General features: G+C 45.7%; 1 protein-coding gene across 2 annotated transcripts in view; it reads right to left on the reverse strand.

The window, feature by feature from the left end:
• Positions 1-8,118: 8,118 nt before the first annotated feature.
• Positions 8,119-20,233, reverse strand: part of LOC118223570 (teneurin-2-like) — a 200,236-nt gene continuing 188,121 nt past the window's right edge. For both annotated transcript variants that reach the window (XM_035410272.1, XM_035410273.1), the window contains 8 exons: positions 19,957-20,111; positions 18,086-18,981; positions 17,500-17,675; positions 16,652-16,887; positions 16,100-16,396; positions 14,025-15,642; positions 10,589-10,719; positions 8,119-10,265 (listed from right to left, as the gene is read on the reverse strand). In XM_035410272.1, the coding sequence (XP_035266163.1) occupies positions 9,528-10,265; positions 10,589-10,719; positions 14,025-15,642; positions 16,100-16,396; positions 16,652-16,887; positions 17,500-17,675; positions 18,086-18,981; positions 19,957-20,111 (4,247 nt within the window). In that variant the 3' untranslated portion in view covers positions 8,119-9,527. The remainder of the gene's footprint in view (positions 10,266-10,588; positions 10,720-14,024; positions 15,643-16,099; positions 16,397-16,651; positions 16,888-17,499; positions 17,676-18,085; positions 18,982-19,956; positions 20,112-20,233) is intronic.

Genomic DNA, 20,233 nt, shown 5'->3' on the forward strand with positions numbered 1-20,233 from the left:
CCCCCCTGCCCCCGCTAGCCCCACCCCAACCCCTCCCACTGGCCTTGCACTGTCTTCTGATAGGTTACAGTGTAGCCCTGATGCCATGCCTAGCACAGCCCTGGGGCTGTAGCCTGCTTTTAAATGAACTGATGTTTGTCTTAAAATAACATTTAATCTGAGATTTAAGTTAAATTATACATCGCCTTTTGAAAGATTGAAATTATATCTGTTCATGTTAATGTATCGTATGTATTATTTTAAGAACCTTTCATTTCTATTGATTATAAATACATAATTAAACCTGGAGTTGGAACTGTTGTTTTTAATACTTACATTCCTAGATGGTAAAAACTAAATTAACTGCAACTGATTTAAAAAAATGCTATTTACCAATGCAAGAACATGAGAATTGCACAAAGAATAAAATATGTTGTTAAAATAAATTAAATAAGGAATGATATTTCTTTATGTATACTGCTGATATGATTTTGAATGCAGAGAATGGGAAATGTCTTGTTTGGTTTGGTTATCTTCTTTCTTTTCAAACATTGGAGCAATGCATTGTGGTATTGCTGTTTCTCTGTCTCTGTAGTCTCCCCTTTCTGAAGAGGCAGTGATTGATCTTGGTATCCAGGGAGGTGATTTTACTGGTTATTGATTTTCATTAATATATTTGATGTATACACCATTTGTTTTGAATTGTATTATTTATTGTAATTTCTGTCTTGAATGCACGTCCTTCTGGTGTGGTCAAAGAAGTGGGAAATAAAGTGTAATCTCAATTTGCGTTCAAATGGAAACCTCTGTTTTAGACAAAATAGTGACCATTGAAAGCACAGCCCTGAAAGTGTGCTGTGTGTGTAAATGTGTGATTCTGTTTCCCCTGTTTGGATCGTCCAGCTGTGCGCTGAAGCCCTGCTGATGGACACGCCTAACGCCTAACCCTAACAACGACTAACCCTAACCCTGGAGTCCCCCCTATGCCAGGGGCCTCATCGCTGTGCTGCACTGTCCTTGGGCTCCTTTGTAAATGCTGCGTACGCCCAAAAAACATGCGTACACCACCTTCCCACGTAATTTTACAAATGCAGCCTTCCAAGAGATTGCTGTGTGTCTTTTATGGGTAATGAGTGTGTGAAAGTATTTGTGAATGAATTAATCATTGCATTTATGAAGCACTTTTCCAGACGCTCAAAGTCTTTTACAGTGATGAGGGTTAGGGTTAGAATGAAACTCATCTCAGCCACCATCAATGTGTAGCACCCACCTGCGTGATGCGGGGCAGCCATTTCACACTAGAACGCTCACTGCCTGTCAGCTGAGGTGGAGAGAGAGAACGTTTTAGCCAATTAAACTAGGGGATGATTAGGTGGCAGGTTGAGAATTTGACAACCCCCTGCTCTTTGCGAAGAGTGTCAAGGGGTCTTTAGTGAGCGCAGTGACTCAGGAGATCAGTTTAACATGTCATCTGACAGAGCATCTCCTACAACAGTGTCCCCATCACTGCACTGGGGATATTTGACCAGAGAGATGATTACCCCCTGCTTGCCCACCAACTCCACTTTCAGCAACAACTTAGTTTTCCCAAGAGGTCTTCTGTCCAAATACTAACCAAGGGTTGTGTGTCTGTGCTGTGTGAAAGTGATGTGTGTCTGTGCTGTGGGAGAGTGTTGTGTCTGTGCTGTAGGATAGGGTTGTGTGCCTGTGTGGTTGGAGAGGGTTGTGTGTCTGTGCTGTGGGAGAGGGTTGTGTGCCTGTGTGGTTGGAGAGGGTTGTGTCTCTGTGCTGTAGGAGACTGTTGTGTCTCTGTGCTGTGGGAGAGGGTTGTGTGCCTGTGTGGTTGGAGAGTGTTGTGTCTCTGTGCTGTAGGAGAGGGTTGTGTGTCTGTGCTGTAGGAGAGGGTTGTGTCTGTGCTGTAGGAGAGGGTTGTGTGTCTGTGCTGTGGGAGAGGGTTGTGTGCCTGTGTGGTTGGAGAGGGTTGTGTCTCTGTGCTGTAGGAGAGGGTTGTGTCTCTGTGCTGTGGGAGAGGGTTGTGTCTCTGTGCTGTAGGAGAGGGTTGTGTGCCTGTGCTGTATGAGAGGGTTGTGTGTCTGTGCTGTAGGAGAGGGTTGTGTCTCTGTGCTGTAGGAGAGGGTTGTGTGTCTGTGCTGTAGGAGTGGGTTGTGTGCCTGTGTGGTTGGAGAGGGTTGTGTGTCTGTGCTGTATGGAATGCCTGGGGCCAGCCTGAGTCTGGGTGTCTAATTATAAACAGGGAAAGGTCACCTTTACAGAGAGGGGCTTATGGCCACACTGCATCTATTTATTATGCAGCATATTTCCCAGCATGCTCATGGGTTCATGCTCACGTTTCCCAGCATGCTTACGTATTCATAATCAGGAGTGTGTGTGTGTGTGTGTATGTAATGAAAGAGCCAGTGCAGGTCATAATCAGGAGTGTGTGTGTGTGTGTGTATGTAATGGGAGAGCCAGTGAGGGCATAATCAGGAGTGCATGAGTGTCTGTGTGTGTGTGTGTGTGTATGTAATGGGAGAGCCAGTGCAGGTCATATTCTGGAGTGTGTGTGTGTGTGTGTTTGTAATGGAAGAGCAGGTGCAGGTCATATTCAGGAGTGTGTGTGTGTGTGTGTGTGTGTGTTTGTAATGGAAGAGCCAGTGCAGTTCATGATCATAATTCTTTTATTGAGATAGACAGGAATTCATCTTAATTGAAAAATACAGTGAAATAAATGTTTAGAAAGGCATTTAAAGATATTTATGAATTAAATGTGTTTCAGTGAACAAGAGCAAAATACCAAAAAGGGAAAAAAGTAAATTTTTACAGTTTTTCTCGATTGCTAACACACTAAAACTGGTTCTTTTAGCAAAAACTCCCAAATGATTACTTCAGCTCTCAGAGGACCAACACATCTCTCAAAACTAAAAACAGTTTTCACTTGTTTTAACAACTGCTGAAAATTGTCAAACTTTTTCAGCAAATCTCTAGAAACAAATGCCTTCACGAATCACTGGTTACACACTGTGCTCATGCAACAAACCCTAGCAGTCAAAACTTTTAACTCAAGTCATCACAACCTAAACTCAGGTAGCGCACCTTTCTCAAGGTGCAAACACTTGGCAGCAAAATTGTTAACACACCAGTCACCAATCACCAATCACCAGTCACCAATCTCAGGATGAATAAATAGGGCCACAGTTTGCATCTGTGTGCTTATGAACAATGGATCCTCAACATGGACGACAAAGGACGGCAGGAAGACAAAGACAAAGACAAAGAGGAAGAGGAAGAGGAACAGGCAGGAGACTATTTGTCCCAGATGAAGACTTCACCACAATAGGCTGAGGATAAAGCAAGTTTACAGAGTACCTTTTGAAAGAAATGCAATCAGGGTGAACAACCAACGGTTTCAATATGTGCAGGTAAGCCCAATATGGTACACTATTTTTAGGTACAGTACTATATTTGTAGAGTATACTATGATGGTCTACCTCTCCAGTACAACAGTACTGTATGGTAATGTGATGTGTGTACTGTAGCGCCCTGCTGTAAATTACTGTATGCAAGGCATGTCCTTCATTGTGGCAAAGTGTGTGTACACTGCATACTCTAGTACATACCTTACTGTATTTAGAATATATATACAATGTTTTTTTTGTAGAGAATTTGAGCTTGATGCTCTGGCCGAACCCCACGAATACGTCTTTGTTGATGAGGTGGGGTTTAACCTGACGAAAAGGCGGAGACCAAAACATTGGTCCTAGCATACCAGGCAGTCAAGGGATCAGCCCCAGCATACCTTCACAAGATATTCAAACCCTACATGCCAGCCAGATCCCTCCGTTCTGCTACCTCAGGACGCCTAGCACCTCCCCCTCTTCGCACCTGCACTTCCAGAACACGTCTCCTGTCTGTTCTGGCCCCACGATGGTGGAATGACCTCCCTGTGGAGGTCAGAACAGCTGAGACTGTGAACAATTTCAAACGACGACTGAAGACCCACTCTTCAGGCTGCACCTCTCTCCATCCCTCCCTTCCCCCCTGTAAATGACTAAACTTAGGGTTGTAACTAGGCAGCTGTTTCATAGGTTACATAGTTGATGCGCCTGTCTTAACGACTACTTGTATTTTTATGTATTTTTATTTTTCCATAGATTGCATTGTTGCCGTTCTCGTTGTTAGTGTTAATCAGTTTAACCATCAGGGTCCAAGTTGAACTATGCGGTTGTTCCCTGTACTTGGACCGGTACTTCTCTCTAGGGGTTTCGTCATACTTGTTCCTGGTTATGCATACACTTTATTATACACTTTGTTGTACGTCGCTCTGGATAAGAGCGTCTGCCAAATGCCTGTAATGTAATGTAAAGAAGAGGAAGAAATATCATTGGTCAGCGCGCCATTGTTGAGGTGCCAGGACAACGAGGAGGCAGCATGACCCTATGTGCCACCATCAGCCAGCGGGGCGTCCTCCACCACCATGCTACCCTGGGGCCTTACAACACGGCACACCTCCTTGCATTCCTTAATAACATGGAAAACAACATACATCAACAGGAAGGGGAGCCAGGGCGGCCAGAGCAGTCCCACTATGTTGTCATATGGGACAACGTCAGTTTCCATCGTGCTGCTCTGGTTCGTGCCTGGTTCACTGACCATCCTAGATTTTCTGTTTTATTTCTGCCTGCATATCCGCCATTCCTCAACCCTATTGAGGAATTTTTCTCTGCATGGCGGTGGAGGGTGTACAATCGCAACCCTTATGTGCGGGAAAATCTCCTGCAGGCCACGGAGGAGGCCTGTGGAGATATTGCGCTTGAATCCATCCAAGGGTGGATTAGGCATACCACAGGGCATATTTCCCACGCTGCCTTGCACAAGCTAACATCATGTGTGATGTGGATGAAATTTTGCGGCCTGACCCAGCTGAGAGACGAGACGGCGATCAAGCTGACTATGCTGAGTAGTGTGTAAACTTCTCTAAATTGCGGTTTTTTTGTTTGTTTTTTGTGTTGCACATACTTTTGAGTTCCTTTTTTGAATACTGCTCTCTTGAAATTACTACTTTTTTTGTTTCTTCAACTGTGATGTGTACTGTATACTTACAGTATTTCACTTTTCAGTACTGCAAATAAAATATTTGGAAAGTTGCAACTCCAGACTCACTGCTATAAAAGATTTTTGCAGTAGTGCTTTGAATTTAACTCACTGGTGTGTTACGGGTAATCTACATTGTCTGTGATTTTGATGGCTTAAGTTTGCCATATGAAGTCAAAGTTTAATTTTGATGGAAGAGTATATGTTTTTGAGAAGAGAATTTGAGTTTGGCATGGATGTTTGAGGTTTGTACTGATTGATGTGTAGTTTTGGGATTGTGTAAATAGTTTTGAGAAAAGGGGGAATTGTTTCATAAAATGTGTCTTAGCAATAGAAAAAAACAGTAAAATGTCATTTTTTGATTCAGATGGAATGGAATACAGAACTTTAAAAATGTAATTTACTGATTCCAATAGATAGGAAATCATATTAATTGAACTGAAATAAATTCACAGGAATGCATTTATAGGAATTGATGGGGCATAAAATGCACAATTTTGAAAGGTGTAATTTTTTATTCAGATGGATAATAAATAGTCTTAATCGAAGAAACATGTTTCTGTGGAAAACAAAATATGCAAGCCCATAGTGTTATGTCCAAACAGTGGAAAAAAATTGTGATTTTTAAAAATGTCCTTTTTTAATTCAAATGGATAGGAAGTCATCCTAATTATTCTACCACTGTGAAATAAACGAATAGAAATGTGTTCAAAGACATTGGACAGTGGCCATACCACCAGGAGTCTTGGCCCTGCAGAATGTTTGCAGCTAAATGAGGAATGCAGGAAGTGATGTCACTGTTCTTGCTGGAGGCCATCTTCTCACTTGTAAAATAAACCCCAGTGCAGTAATGGGGACACTGTACTGTAAGAGATGCTGCTGTTTGGAGGAGACAAACCGAGGACTTGATTCACTGTGGTTCTTGCATTTCCCACGACAGTCTTTGCAATCAGTCGTGGGTTCCCGGGGTCCTGATTAAATCCTCAACCTGTCAACAAATAGTCAGCATTTTTAACTGGTGAAAAAGTTTTTCTCTCCCTCTTCAAATCAGCTGATGTGTGGTGAGTATTCTTGTGGGAAATGGTTGCCGTGCCCCACCCAGGTGGGTGCAAGCTTCCCCCTCTTCACTGAAAAGGGCTTTGAGTGGTCAGCTAATGAGAAAAGCACAATATAAATGTATCAAATACTAATAATGGTAATAATAATACAAATAATTACATTTATGATGCAAAATGTGTTTAAGTGGAAAATGGCAAAATACATAAGCCTATAGTCTTATGTTCAAAAAGAAAATGAGCAAATTATTTAAAAGATATTTTTATTTAGATAGATACGAAATTATCTTCATTGAACAACAATGGTGATATAAATGCATCAAAATGAATTTTATGACATTTATGATGAAAATGCCTTCCTTTGGAAAATAGAAAACAGCATAACACATAGTCTTATGTCCAACAACAAAAAAAAAAGATGTTTTTTAAAATATGGCATTGTTTGATAATGATGGATAAGAAATATTCTTAAATGAACAACAACAATGAATAAATGCATACAAATGAGATATTATTAGACTAAAAATGTTTTTGAGTGGAAATCAGCAAAATACATAAGACTATAGTCTTATATCCAAAAAGGGACAATAATGGAAAAAAAAAAATAATGACATTTTTGACTACAACGGACGTGTAATTGTGTTCAGTTCACAACCACATTGAAATAAATTAATAGAAGTGTGTTTAAACATATTTATGATGAATAATGTGTATCAGTGGAAATCAGCAAAATATTTCTTAAAAGGGAAAATAATTAAAATAATAATAAAACAGTAATATATGAATAATATCATATGCTTGTAGAAGAGTGTGTTGAATAATGTTCTATAATAATTGAAGTTTATTTGCTTTAGAATCGCAGGCAGAATGTTAAATGGGCCATGCCTTTGCTGAAAGGCCTGTTCGTTGTGAATGAGGGGGCATTTTAATGTGCTATGCAAGTCCAACATTGCCCTCTAGTGGCCATAGACAAAGTTTACAAAACATGTAGGAGTTTAGCTTAAAACAGATGTTGGAGCTTAAGACGACAGTTATATTAATAACAAATTAATGTGTATTTGCACAATGAGAAAGACATTAAAATAGAAATAAAAAGAAAGATCCTGAGGCTCATTGGTGGCGTTTGAGGTGAGTACATGTGAGTGACTGTGAATGCTTGGAGATTCTGAAATGTAGCGTAATAATCATAGAAACTGTCACACACAAATATGAAAAGTACAGATTCAATGCCCCCAGGTTCCTCCAGACTACAAAAAATAACCTCTGACACTGAAGAAATTATGACAAATCTCAATCTGGAAGAGTCCACATGCTGGGGTGTACCAGATGTTTAAGTGCTCTTTAATAGGGCTGTTTGGGGGTATAAGCACACTGCTAAGTGCTCTTTAATAGGGCTGTTTGGGGGTATAAGCACACTGCTAAGTGCTCTATAATAGGGCTGTTTGGGGGTATAAGCACACTGCTAAGTGCTCTATAATAGGGCTGTTTGGGGGTATAAGCACACTGCTAAGTGCTCTATAATAGGGCTGTTTGGGGGTATAAGCACACTGCTAAGTGCTCTATAATAGGGCTGTTTGGGGGTTTAAGCACACTGCTAAGTGCTCTATAATAGGGCTGTTTGGGGGTATAAGCACACTGCTAAGTGCTCTATAATAGGGCTGTTTGGGGGTATAAGCACACTGCTAAGTGCTCTTTAATAGGGCTGTTTGGGGGTTTAAGCACACTGCTAAGCGCTCTATAATAGGGCTGTTTGGGGGTATAAGCACACTGCTAAGTGCTCTTTAATAGGGCTGTTTGGGGGTTTAAGCACACTGCTAAGCGCTCTATAATAGGGCTGTGTGGGGGATTTGAGAACAGAACCTATCGGGTTCCTGTATCTGAACAGTGACCTCTGAGTGACACGCCCAGATCATTACCTGTCACTTCCACTCATGAAATCACCATGACAACCATAAGTCCACAACAGAGCACAGAAGATACCAAGAGAACTGCATGAAGTAAACAATGTTTTTATTCATGATTTTTCAGAAGAGTCCCATCCTAGTAAGAACCATTGCTCAATACTGTAATGTAATTAATCACATCAATACTGAGACCCTTCGTAGTGAAGACTCGTTTTCTACGGGTTTGGAATCTATAACAGCGATTTCTCTGGGGGCATTAAACAACAGAACAGGGACAATTGAGATTTGGGAATATCTGAGTTTCACAAAATTCTAGAGTAGTAATACCAACTATAGGTTTGCACATTACAAGCCACTTCCTGTTAGAAATATAAAACTTCATATTTTCAACAATATTCTACTGTGCTGCATAAAGGTAAATCTATACACTGTACATACAGATATATTTTGAAAAACAGGTTTCACAGTTTAAAGACTTTATTTAAAGTATAAACCATTTTAAAACACTTTACATAAATTACTTTTTTCTGTGACTATAATTTGCTGAAGAGCAAATTAAAATGAATATAAAAAACCTAATGAACAATTCTTACATATTTTACAAAAGGAACATAAACTTGACCACCAATGATCAACTTCCTGAAAAAGAACTGGTGACTGCTTCATGATTGTCATAGAGTACTAAGAAAAACAACAATAAATAAACAAAAATGAAATAAAAATAAATATAATTTAATACTTGACTGGGTGTATTAAAAAGTGTGTTTTATCCCCATGTACAGTGCTCTGGTGAAAGCCTCACAATTCTACCATGACTGGAACTTACAAAACTACCAAATCTAAAATACACCCTGAACTTCAGTGTCTGACACAATGTAGTTTTAACTCCCAGTTTAAAATAAAACAATGTTCGATATTATTTACCGCAAATATAGGTGTGGTTTAAGTTTTTAAAAATGTTTTTCTCTGCTTGACTGGTGTTCCCAGAGGAACTGAAAGCGTGGCAGAGTGGGGCACAACTGGGCGTGGCAGAGTGGGGCACAGCTGGGCGTCAGCCCGACGGCAGGCCTGAGATGGTTGTGTGTTTATTAGCGCGCGTCGTTAGCCACTCCTCCAGAGTGACCTCACTCAGTGTCAGCCAATCATGAGGTCCGGACCACACTTCACCGGACCCGCCCACCACCTGTCAGTCCATTTACCACACACCCAAAAAAATGTGGGTGAAAATATTTATTCTTTTTTAAAAAGGGGATTCCTCTTTTTCAACCATTAGAAGGTCAACACTGCTCCGTGCTTTTACAAGTCCGTGGTCAAAGAGAAAGGTTGTGATTCTTTACTTCCATGTTTTTGCCTGTGGCAGTTATATTTTTAAGTGGTTTTTGTTTGTCCCTGCAGTACTCAGTGTGTAACCCCATACATCTAATCTCCCAGTGTCAGGAGCAGAAAGGGGGAGGAGGGGCCGTACAGACAGCCAGTCAGTAGGGGGCGCTATGCTCTGTTACCTCTTGCCCATCTCGTTCTGTCTGAGGAACTGGATGTTGGTGCAGCTGTCGGCCAGCTGGGGGTACTGGTCCACAGGCAGGACGTAGTAGCCGTCGTACCCCTGCACGCGCCCCGTGGAGAGCAGCTGCTGTCGCTCGCCGTCGGTCCATAGGCGGCTGCCCTCCTTTCCGTCGCGGACCTGCTGCTGCTCGCGGGCCCAGGCGCCCGACAGCGCCCTCTGGCGGGCCAGCTCCTGCAGCCGCGTGCGCTCCTCGTCCAGGACGTCCGGCGCCAGGCCGTAGCGCACGCTGAGCAACAGCGCGGCGGAGCGGAACTCCACCACCACCACGCGCCGCGAGCGCCCGCTCACCGTCACATTGATGCCACTCGCCAGTGCTTTGCGCCCGTTGGTGATTCCCAGGAGCATCAGGTCGCCGTCCGCCGCACCCACCTTCACAAAGAAGTGGCAGTCGCGGCCGTCCTGCGTGTAGTGCGTGCCCTGCACGTAGAGGGCACCATTGAGCACCGCTGCCACCTTGCGGCTGTCCTCGCTGGCGGTGCCGGCCACGCCCGTCACCACGCGCCCCTCCTTCATGGCCAGCATCACGCCCCGTCCGATGAGCGGGGTGCCCGTGCCGAACCAGTGCCCCGGCTTGCTCCGCTGGCCCCGCCTCTCCTTGCTGAGCCGACGCCCCTCCAGCGCCATGAAGGCCTGGTTGTGCCGCTCGGCCGCCTGCTGCACCCCTGTGATCAGCTGCAGACAGGCAGGGGTCAAAGGTCAGGGGTCACAAGTGGGCAGGACTAGAGAAAGATTTAAATAGTTTAGCAAGATATCTCCCACATCTATCTCAGATGCCCACAGCAGCTCCACTCCCCTGTGCCAGCGCCCCCACCCCCCCGCCCACCCCGACTGACCTGTCTCAGCGCCCCCCCTGACTCCCCTGTCCCAGAGCCCCCCCTGATTCACCTGTACCAGCAGCCTGACTCCCCTGTCCCAGAGCCTGAACTCCCCTGTCCCAGAGCCTGAACTCCCCTGTCCCAAAGCCCAAACTCACCTGTCCCAAAGCCCACACTCACCTGTCCGTTCTCACTCTCCTGGCTGGCCAGAAGCTCATATGGCGGCTCCACAAAGTACAAGGTGTGTTTGGGGAAACCAGGGATGATGTTGCTCAGCTGAAAGCCAAACATCACCAACCAGCTCTTCACATCTGTGCCAGAAAAAAACACACACAACAGGGCCTTTTACCACAGCATTCCAAAGGAAACCAGACCCTACCAGACCGTACCAGACCATACCATGCCAACCGTAGCATTCCACACCATACCAAACTACCACACCAAAAAAACCATACTGTACAAAAACCTTCCAAACCACACAATACTATGAGAAAACATACAATTCTATACCATACTACAGTGAACCACACCATGCTGAACCACACCATATAATTCCAAATGCATTCCACACATACTGGTTAGGAGGTTATAGGTTTGAATGTGGGATTAAGTTATGTGATCTTTTCAGTAAAAACCCAGCCACATAAAAAGATGTAAAACTTAAATTAAATTCAGTAAAAATATGAACTGCAGGTGATGGAAGGCGAGACACTAGGGCTGCAATTCAGCACCCAAAGCTGGAGCATGCTCAGCTGCAAGTTCTTCAACACAAGCTGAAGATTACTACATTTCTCAATTGAATTAGGGTAAGGTTTTAAATACAATTAGTTCTGGATGATTTTATTCTGTGTGCACTTAAGGTAAGTGCTGAATGGCTTATCCTGGCTTGGACAGTCTGCTCCTGCTTCTGAAAATGGCCTTGCCTGCTCTGCCTGCTCTGGTGCAGTAAGCAGATTTGGAGCCATGTAAGATTTTATGCTCCTGCGTAGGTGGATTTAGCTTTAAGGCTATAGGGGGATGGGAAAGTGTTTACTTTGATCTGCACTTAACTTCAGATGGAATGTCAGGAAATGCTTAATCTCCTACCTCTGTGTGTGTGTGTGTGTGTGTGTGAGAGAGAGAGAGACCATGCCCAGAGATTAATTTACATTTATAAAGAATATAACCCTGTCATCATCCTCAAAAGTAATGCTATCTAATGCTGAATATGTTCCCATACCTGTGTCAAATACAACTATACTCATATCTAAAGCTGAATAAGTTCCCATACCTCTGTAAAATATAACTATACTCATATTTAAAGCAGAATATGTTCCCATACCTGTGTGAAATAGAACTATACTCATATTTAAAGCTGAATATGTATCCATACATCTGTGAAATATAACTATACTCATATCTAAAGCACAATATGTTCCCATACCTGTGAAAATATAACTATACTCATATCTGAAGCTGAGTGTTCCCCTACCTGAGTGAAATATAACTATAGTCATATTTAAAGATAAATATGTTCCCATACCTGGGTAAAATATAACAATACTCATATTTAAAGCTGAATATGTTCCCATACCTGTGTAAAATATAACTATACACATATTTAAAGCTGAATATGTTCCCATACCTGTGTAAAATATAACAATACTCATATTTAAAGCTGAATATGTTCCCATACCTGTGTAAAATATAACTATACACATATTTAAAGCAGAATATGTTCCCATACCTGTGTAAAATATAACTATACTCATATATAAAGCTGAATAAGTTCCCATACCTGTGTAAAATATAGCTATACTCATATCTAAAGCAGAATATGTTCCCATACCTATGAAAATATAACTATACTCATATCTGAAGCTGAGTGTTCCCCTACCTCTGTAAAATATAACTATAATCATATTTAAAGCAGAATATGGTCCCATACCTGTGGAAAGCATAACTATACTCACATACCTGTGTAAAATATAGCCTAACTATACTCATATCTAAAGCAGAGTATGTTCCCATACCTGTGTAAAGAATAACTATACTCATATCTGAAGCTGAATATGTTCCCATACCTATGTAAAATATAACAATACTCATATTTAAAGCTGAATATGTTCCCATACCTGTGAAAATATAACTATACTCATATCTAAAATTGAATTAGTTCCCATACCTGTGTAAAGAATAACTATACTCATATTCAAAGCAGAATATGTTCCCATACCTGTGTGAAATAGAACTATACTCATATCTAAAGCTGAATATGTTCACATACCTGTGTAAAATAGAACTATACTCATATCTAAAATTTAATATGTTCCCATACCTGTGTAAAATATAACTATACTCATATTTAAAGCAGAATATGTTCCCATACCTGTGTAAAGTATAACTATTCTCATATTTAAAGCTGAATATGTTCCCATACCTGTGTAAAATATAACAATACTCATATTTAAAGCTGAATATGTTCCCATACCTGTGTAAAATATAACTATACACATATTTAAAGCAGAATATGTTCCCATACCTGTGTAAAATATAACTATACTCATATATAAAGCTGAATAAGTTCCCATACCTGTGTAAAATATAGCTATACTCATATCTAAAGCAGAATATGTTCCCATACCTATGAAAATATAACTATACTCATATCTGAAGCTGAGTGTTCCCCTACCTCTGTAAAATATAACTATAATCATATTTAAAGCAGAATATGGTCCCATACCTGTGGAAAGCATAACTATACTCACATACCTGTGTAAAATATAGCCTAACTATACTCATATCTAAAGCTGAATATGTTCCCATACCTGTGTAAAATATAACTATACTCATATCTAAAGCAGAGTATGTTCCCATACCTGTGAAAATATAACTATACTCATATCTAAAATTGAATTAGTTCCCATACCTGTGTAAAGAATAACTATACTCATATTCAAAGCAGAATATGTTTCCATACCTGTGTGAAATAGAACTATACTCATATCTAAAGCTGAATATGTTCACATACCTGTGTAAAATAGAACTATACTCATATCTAAAATTTAATATGTTCCCATACCTGTGTAAAGTATAACTATACTCATATGTAAAGCTGAATATGTTCACATACCTGTGTAAAATATAACTATACTCATATTTAAAGCAGAATATGTTCCCATACCTGTGTACAATATAACTATTCTCATATCAAAAGCTGAATATGTTCCCATACCTGTGTAAAATATAACTATACTCATATTTAAAGCAGAATATGTTCCCATACCTGTGTAAAGTATAACTATACTCATATCTAAGGCTAAATATGTTCCCATATCTGTGTAAAATATTACTATACTCATATCTAACCCTGAATATGTTCCCATACCTGTGTAAAATATAACTATACTCGTATTTAAAGCATAATATGTTCTCATACATGAGTAAAATATAACGATACTCATATCTAAATCTGAATATGTTCCCATACCTGTGTAAAATATAACTATACTCATATTTAAAGCAGAATATGTTCCCATACCTGTGTAAAATAGAACTACACTCATATCTAAAGCTGAATATGTTCCCATAGCTGTGTAAAATATAACTATATCTAAAGCTGAATATGTTCGCATACCTGTGACATAATTCTTCAGATCCAGCATGTCACTCAGGGGATTGTTGTTCTTGAACATGTAGAGGTTGAAGGGCGCTGGGTTCTTGCCAATCTTGTGCCAGAGGGTGTAGTCGGGCGCGGTCCAGCGGCCTGCCAGCACATCGTAGTCGCGCTGGGTGAAGTGCACCAGCCTGGTGAGCGGGTCGTACAGGCCCCCGTGGAACCCGACCACCAGCGGGAAGTCGGGGTTGGAGTCGTGGTAGAGCTCGCCATATGCCGTGTACTGCAGCTGCTTGATCATCTGGCCGTTGCTGCTGAAGACGGCCAGCGGCGTGCCGGTGTTGTCGGAGGCGATGTAGAACTCCTCGCCGCTGCTCAGCTCCATGGCGAACAGGTGGCCCTGCAGGTCGTAGTACAGCGAGGCGATGTCCGAGCTGGAGTGGTTGAAGACATGGGTGACGCGGGTCGGGTGGTTCAGGTCGGCATAGAAGAACTGCAGGTGCTGGCCCAGCCCGGTGCGGCGGGACACGCGACGGCCCAGCCCGTCGTAGCGGTACTGCACGCTCCAGCCGCCGGGCGCCCGGCTGTAGGCCCGCTCCAGCAGCCCCTTGGAGTTGTAGTGGAAGACATCGGCCCCGCGCTGGCTCAGGAAGCCGTCCTCGTCCAGCCGGTACTGCACGTCGCCCAGGCGCGTGATGCGGTCCCGCAGGTCGTAGCGCAGGGGCAGCAGCCGGGCGCTGTTGCCCGGGTTCAGCAGGTGCAGGTTCCCGTTCAGGTCGTAGCTGTAGCGCCAGGTGGACCAGTCGTTGACCTTGACCCCGGTGAGCTGGCCGTCGCCGTCGTACTCGTAGCGGTACTGCGTGGTGTTGGCGTACGGCCCGATCTTCAGCTCGCGCTTGATGACCCGGCCCATGCTGTCGTACTGCACCGTCATCCAGTACATGAGCGAGCGGAAGATCTCGTACTGCACCTCCTTGATGCGCCCGTGCGTGTCAAAGTGCTTGCTGAGCGTCATCACAGCCGTGGTGATGATCTGGTTGATGTCGTAGTAAATGACGCCGAACTTTCCGAAGTGCTCCACCTTGCCGGAGATCTCGTCGTAACGGTAGAGGTCGACGGGCAGCGGGGTCTCGCTGATGACGGGCTTCATGCTGGCGATGCGGAAGCTGTTGTCGTGGTAGGTGTAGTCGAAGCGGGCGTTGACCATGCCCTCCTCGGAGAAGCGGTAGATCTGCTTGTCCACCAGGGGGCCCATCTTGCGGTAGCGGATGGTGCAGGAGAAGCCGCCGCTCTGCAGGCTGACCATCTTGAGCACGCCGGCGGTCTCGTCGTAGCCGAAGGTGACGGCGGTGCTGTCGTACAGCACCTCGGACAGCTTGGCCAGCTTGCCGTGCTTGTACAGGACGCGGCGGCCGGTGCCCAGGAAGTAGGTGGCCAGCGGCCGGCCGTCCTCGCTGAAGTCGTGGATGACCGAGGCGTTGCTCTCGGGGGGGCTGTAGGTGTTCCGGATGTAGCCAATGGACACGTGGGTGGACATGGTGTGCCGGGCAACGCTGGGCATTGTAACCGCGGTAACGCGTCCGGAGGCGTCAAACTCAAAGATGTACTGTCTCTGAGTCTGTAGAAGCAGCACCATGGACTACACACAGAGATCATCATCACCATTAATATAATGCATTACACTATCATCTTCAACATCATCTATAAAAGATTATATTCATCATCACCATCAATGTGATGATCATTAATACTCCATCGCCTTCATAATATTGATTTATAATTCTTCATCATCATCACGACCGTGTTCATGCCCATCTTTTGGTTACAGCGTAGTATAATGGTAAGGAACCGGCCTTTTAACCTAAAGGTTTCAGGTTCAATTCCTCAGTAGGGCACTGCCATTGTACCCTTGAGCAAGGTACTTAACCTGCATTGATTCAGTATATAACTAGCTGTATTAATGAATGCAGTGTAAATGCTATTCAAAAAAGTTGTGTAAGTCGCTCAGGATAACAGCGTCTGCTAAATGCCTGTAATGTGATGGTTACCTGACCTTAGCTCATATTGGGGGGCAGGGCAGGATTGAGATGACTCACCTTGTCCAGGTAGCTGTAGCTCCACACCTTCCCGTCCACGAAGGTGCGGGAGAGGACGCGTCCGAGGGCGTCGAACTCGGTCCGCTCGCTCATGCTGCCTCGCTGCAGCCCCACCAGCTGGCCGGAGGGCGAGTACGACACGTTGACCACCGCCAGGCTGCTGCTGGGCAGCCACACGGCTGGCCGGCCCTGCGCATCGTACATGATGCGCAGCAGGAACTTGCGGTGGTCGTCGTAGATCTTCTCCGTGCGCGTGTTCCTGTCGAAGTCGATGGAGAGGAGGTTCCGTCCGTGTGCCTGAGGTGTTCAGAGGAGCAGATATTACATCCACTGTGCCCAGCAAATACAGAGCTCAAACCTGAACGCTGCTTAACACTGTCTGTGCCACTGCTGAAACTGATATCCGATTCGCTGCTGAAGGGGCGTGGTCAGAGTGAATCCACAGAACCAAGACCACCCTAATTTACAGCTGGAACCTCCCAGTCCTGATACACACAGGAGGCCTGATACACACAGGAGGACACACCAAAGGAAGTGACCTGCCCTGCTCACCCTCAGCTTCCTGCCGAATACGGTGATCTTGCCCTTGGTCTGCTCCTTGCGCAGACGCCATTCGATGGAGTTGAGGCCGTTGTCGGTGGGCAGGGTGATGTTGCGGCGGCCGATGGTGGGGCTGACCGAGCCCGCCAGGATGTGTGGCTCAGTGTGGAAGCTGATGCCCATGCCGTTGGCGTATGCCACCCTCAGCGTGCCGTTGTTGCACAGCTGGTAGCTGTTCCGCACCTGGTCTGCAGGACAGAGCCTCCACTCAACCGCAGTCACTTCCCCACACCTTTCCCTTTGCCTCCCAGTGTGGAGTACACATGCTTTCATACTGCGTCAGTATTGGCCCTGTCCTCTGTCATCAGCACAGCAGCGCACAGACACGCATGTGCTCACCTCTGTAACGTGTGTGGTCTCTGAAACACGCAAGTGCTCTCCTCTAAAACACGTGTGTGCTCTCCTCTAAAACACGCATGTGCTCTCCTCTAAAACACGCGTGTGCTCTCCTCTAAAACACGAGTGTGCTCTCCTCTAAAACACGTGTGTGCTCTCCTCTAAAACACGCATGTGCTCTCCTCTAAAACACGCGTGTGCTCTCCTCTAAAACACGCATGTGCTCTCCTCTGCAACATGTGTGTGGTCTCTGAAACACGCAAGTGTCCTCCTCTGATACACGCATGTGTGCTCTCTGAAACACGCATGTGCTCTCCTCTAAAACATTTATAAGAACTATACAAACTGAACCCTTTTAATTCAGGCTGGCCATATTTTAGTTTTTAGGTCTATGCACAACTTATTATTTAACAGAAACACAAAATACTAAAGAGTTAAACCTTTTAAGGCACTGTCAGTTATACCTTGAACCACAGTGTAGGAGGCCTCTACAGATGACAGGTTAGTGATGACGGTGACATCGTCATCTCTGTCTGAGCTTTCAACATCAACGTTGATGGAACGCTCGATCTCCCTGTGCAGACTGGCCACCATTCCTGTGGGGTAGGTGACATTGGTCAGCCGGCCCTCACTGTCATACCTGAGAGTGGGGGGGGGGGGGGGGGGAGAGAGGGTGAGAGGGAGAGAGACAGAGAGGGAGGGATGGAAAGTGGGAAGGATAGAGAGGGAGAGATAGCGTCAGCAGGAACTGTGCATCCACTTCAGAACACTAGTTAAGGTTCATATAGGCACCATGGGAAACTGAGTTTTTCCAGTCACTTCATCCAGATGGAAAATTGGGTGTGATTTCTACAGTCTGAGAACACAGAGTAACACCAATTATTTAATGCAGAGCCAAAGCAGGCAGCACTCTCTCTCTCTCTCTCTCACACACACACACACACGCACGCACACACGCACGCACACGCACACGCACGCGCACGCGCACACACACACACACACAAACACACACACTCACACACACACACACACACATCTGCGCAGACTTACTCATAGAATGTGGTCCATCCGGTCTCATCAGATTTGGAGGTGAGTAAGCCCGTGTTGATGGAGTAGCCCAGCAGCGCCACCTCCTGGTTAAGGGCGGAGACGGACTGCAGGCTGCCGGCCTGGTCCAGCCCCAGCGTCACCGCCTGGTTCTCGGGCAGCAGAAGGAGCCGCAGCAGCCCCGCCCCCGCGCCCCCCGGCCCCGCCCCCTCCCGCCGCACGCGCAGCGTGTTGTTGCAGTTGTCGGTGACGGCGGAGAGCTCTCCGTCGGCGGCGTAGGTGAAGTTGTAGAGCAGCTGGCCGGTGACCAGGCTGACGGTCTGGACGTGCCGGCCCTCGCCGCTGAACAGGTAGAGCTCCTGCTCCTGCGGGGACGCCACCTCGTAGAGCCCCGTCGCCGCCAGCGCCGGCCGGCTCCCGCGCACCGCCCGAATGCGGATGTTGTTGAGGTCGGCGATGTAGAGCGTGCCGTCGGGCGAGGCCGCCAGCGAGGTGGGCGAGTTGAGGCTGGCGTCCGTGGCGTAGCCGTCGTCGCCGGCGAAGCAGTTGCAGTTGACGTCGTTCTTGCAGTCGCACTCGGACGCGGCGCCCGCCAGCAGAGAGATCTCGCCGCCCGTGCTGACCTGCCGCACGCGGTTGATCTTCTTCTCGTCCGTCTCGGCGATGTAGAGCACGCCCGTGTGCGAGATGGCGATGGCGGTGGCGCTCTCCAGCGCAGAGTGGATGGCCAGCTTGCTGAGCGAGTAGTCGATGCCGGGCACCTGGCAGTGCATGGGCCGCCCGGCGATGATGCTCACCTGGTGGTTCTCCGTGATGCGCAGGATGACGTTGTTCTCCAGGACGTACAGAGAGTTGTCCATGGGGTTCACCGCCAGGTCCGTGGGCCACTCCAAACGCACCTGAACGCAGAACACAGGTGGAAGTGAGCTACAGGTAAATTCCTCAAATTCTACAGAGACAGACGTAAGCATCTGTAGAACAGGCCAAGCCGCAGAGGAAGAACTCCTGAGGATAGTGAGCTGTCTGTCAGTCTGCTACGGTTCAGCCAGCAGAAGCATTTCAATCTGTTTGGTCTGCCCTTCAGTTACGAGAAAATAACCTGGACAAGATTATCACAGCCAAGAATCATACAAATGAGCAAGGGGTTACTGGCTAACTCTGGTATCTGTTAAGGCTCTGTTCCAGTGTGTGGATGGGCCCCATGTTCTGGTATCTGTTAAGGCTCTGTTCCAGTGTGTGGATGGGCCCCATGGTCTGGTATCTGTTAAGGCTCTGTTCCAGTGTGTGGATGGGGCCCATGGTCTGGTATCTGTTAGGGCTCTGTTCCAGTGTGTGGATGGGCCCCATGGTCTGGTATCTGTTAAGGCTCTGTTCCAGTGTGTGGATGGGCCCCATGGTCTGGTATCTGTCAAGGCCCTGTTCCAGCATGTGGATGGGCCCCATGGTCTGGTATCTGTTAAGGCTCTGTTACAGTCTCATGGAGAGCACATGCATGTTTCAGAGAACACATGCATGTAGCAGAGGAGTGCACATGCGTGTAGCAGAGGAGAGCATATGCGTGCTTTAAAGGAAAGCACATGCGTGTTTCAGAGGAGAGCACATGCGTGTTTTAACGGAAAGCACATGCGTGTTGCAGAGGAGAGCACATGCGTGTTCTAGGGGAGAGCACATGCGTGTTTTAAAGGAGAGCACATGCGTGTAGCAGAGGAGAGAACATACGTGTTTTAGAGGACAGCACATGCATGTTTTAGAGGAGAGCACATGCGTGTTTTAGAGGAGAGCACATGCATGTAGCAGAGGAGAGCACATGCGTGTTTTAAAGGAGAGCACATGTGTGTAGCAGAGATGGGCACTGAGGGCAGAGGTCACCTGACCTGGCTGACGTCCATGCTGGCGTCACAGCTGAGGGGCCGCACGGCCGTGAGGTCATTGGCTCCCAGGAGCGTGGAGATGATGCCGTTCTGATCCACCTTGCGGATCATGGTGGCGTCCACAAAGTACATGAGTCCGTTTTTATCCACAGCGATCCCTGAGCAGGGAGAAGAGATGGTCAGGCCTGTCACAGCCATTCACATGATCCTGCTTAGGAGAGCACACAGAGGCCATAATGCACAGCACACACAGTACTAATATATGCTACAGAAAGCGCTT

Source organism: Anguilla anguilla, chromosome 3, assembly GCF_013347855.1.
Source record: "Anguilla anguilla isolate fAngAng1 chromosome 3, fAngAng1.pri, whole genome shotgun sequence".
NCBI lineage: Eukaryota > Metazoa > Chordata > Actinopteri > Anguilliformes > Anguillidae > Anguilla > Anguilla anguilla.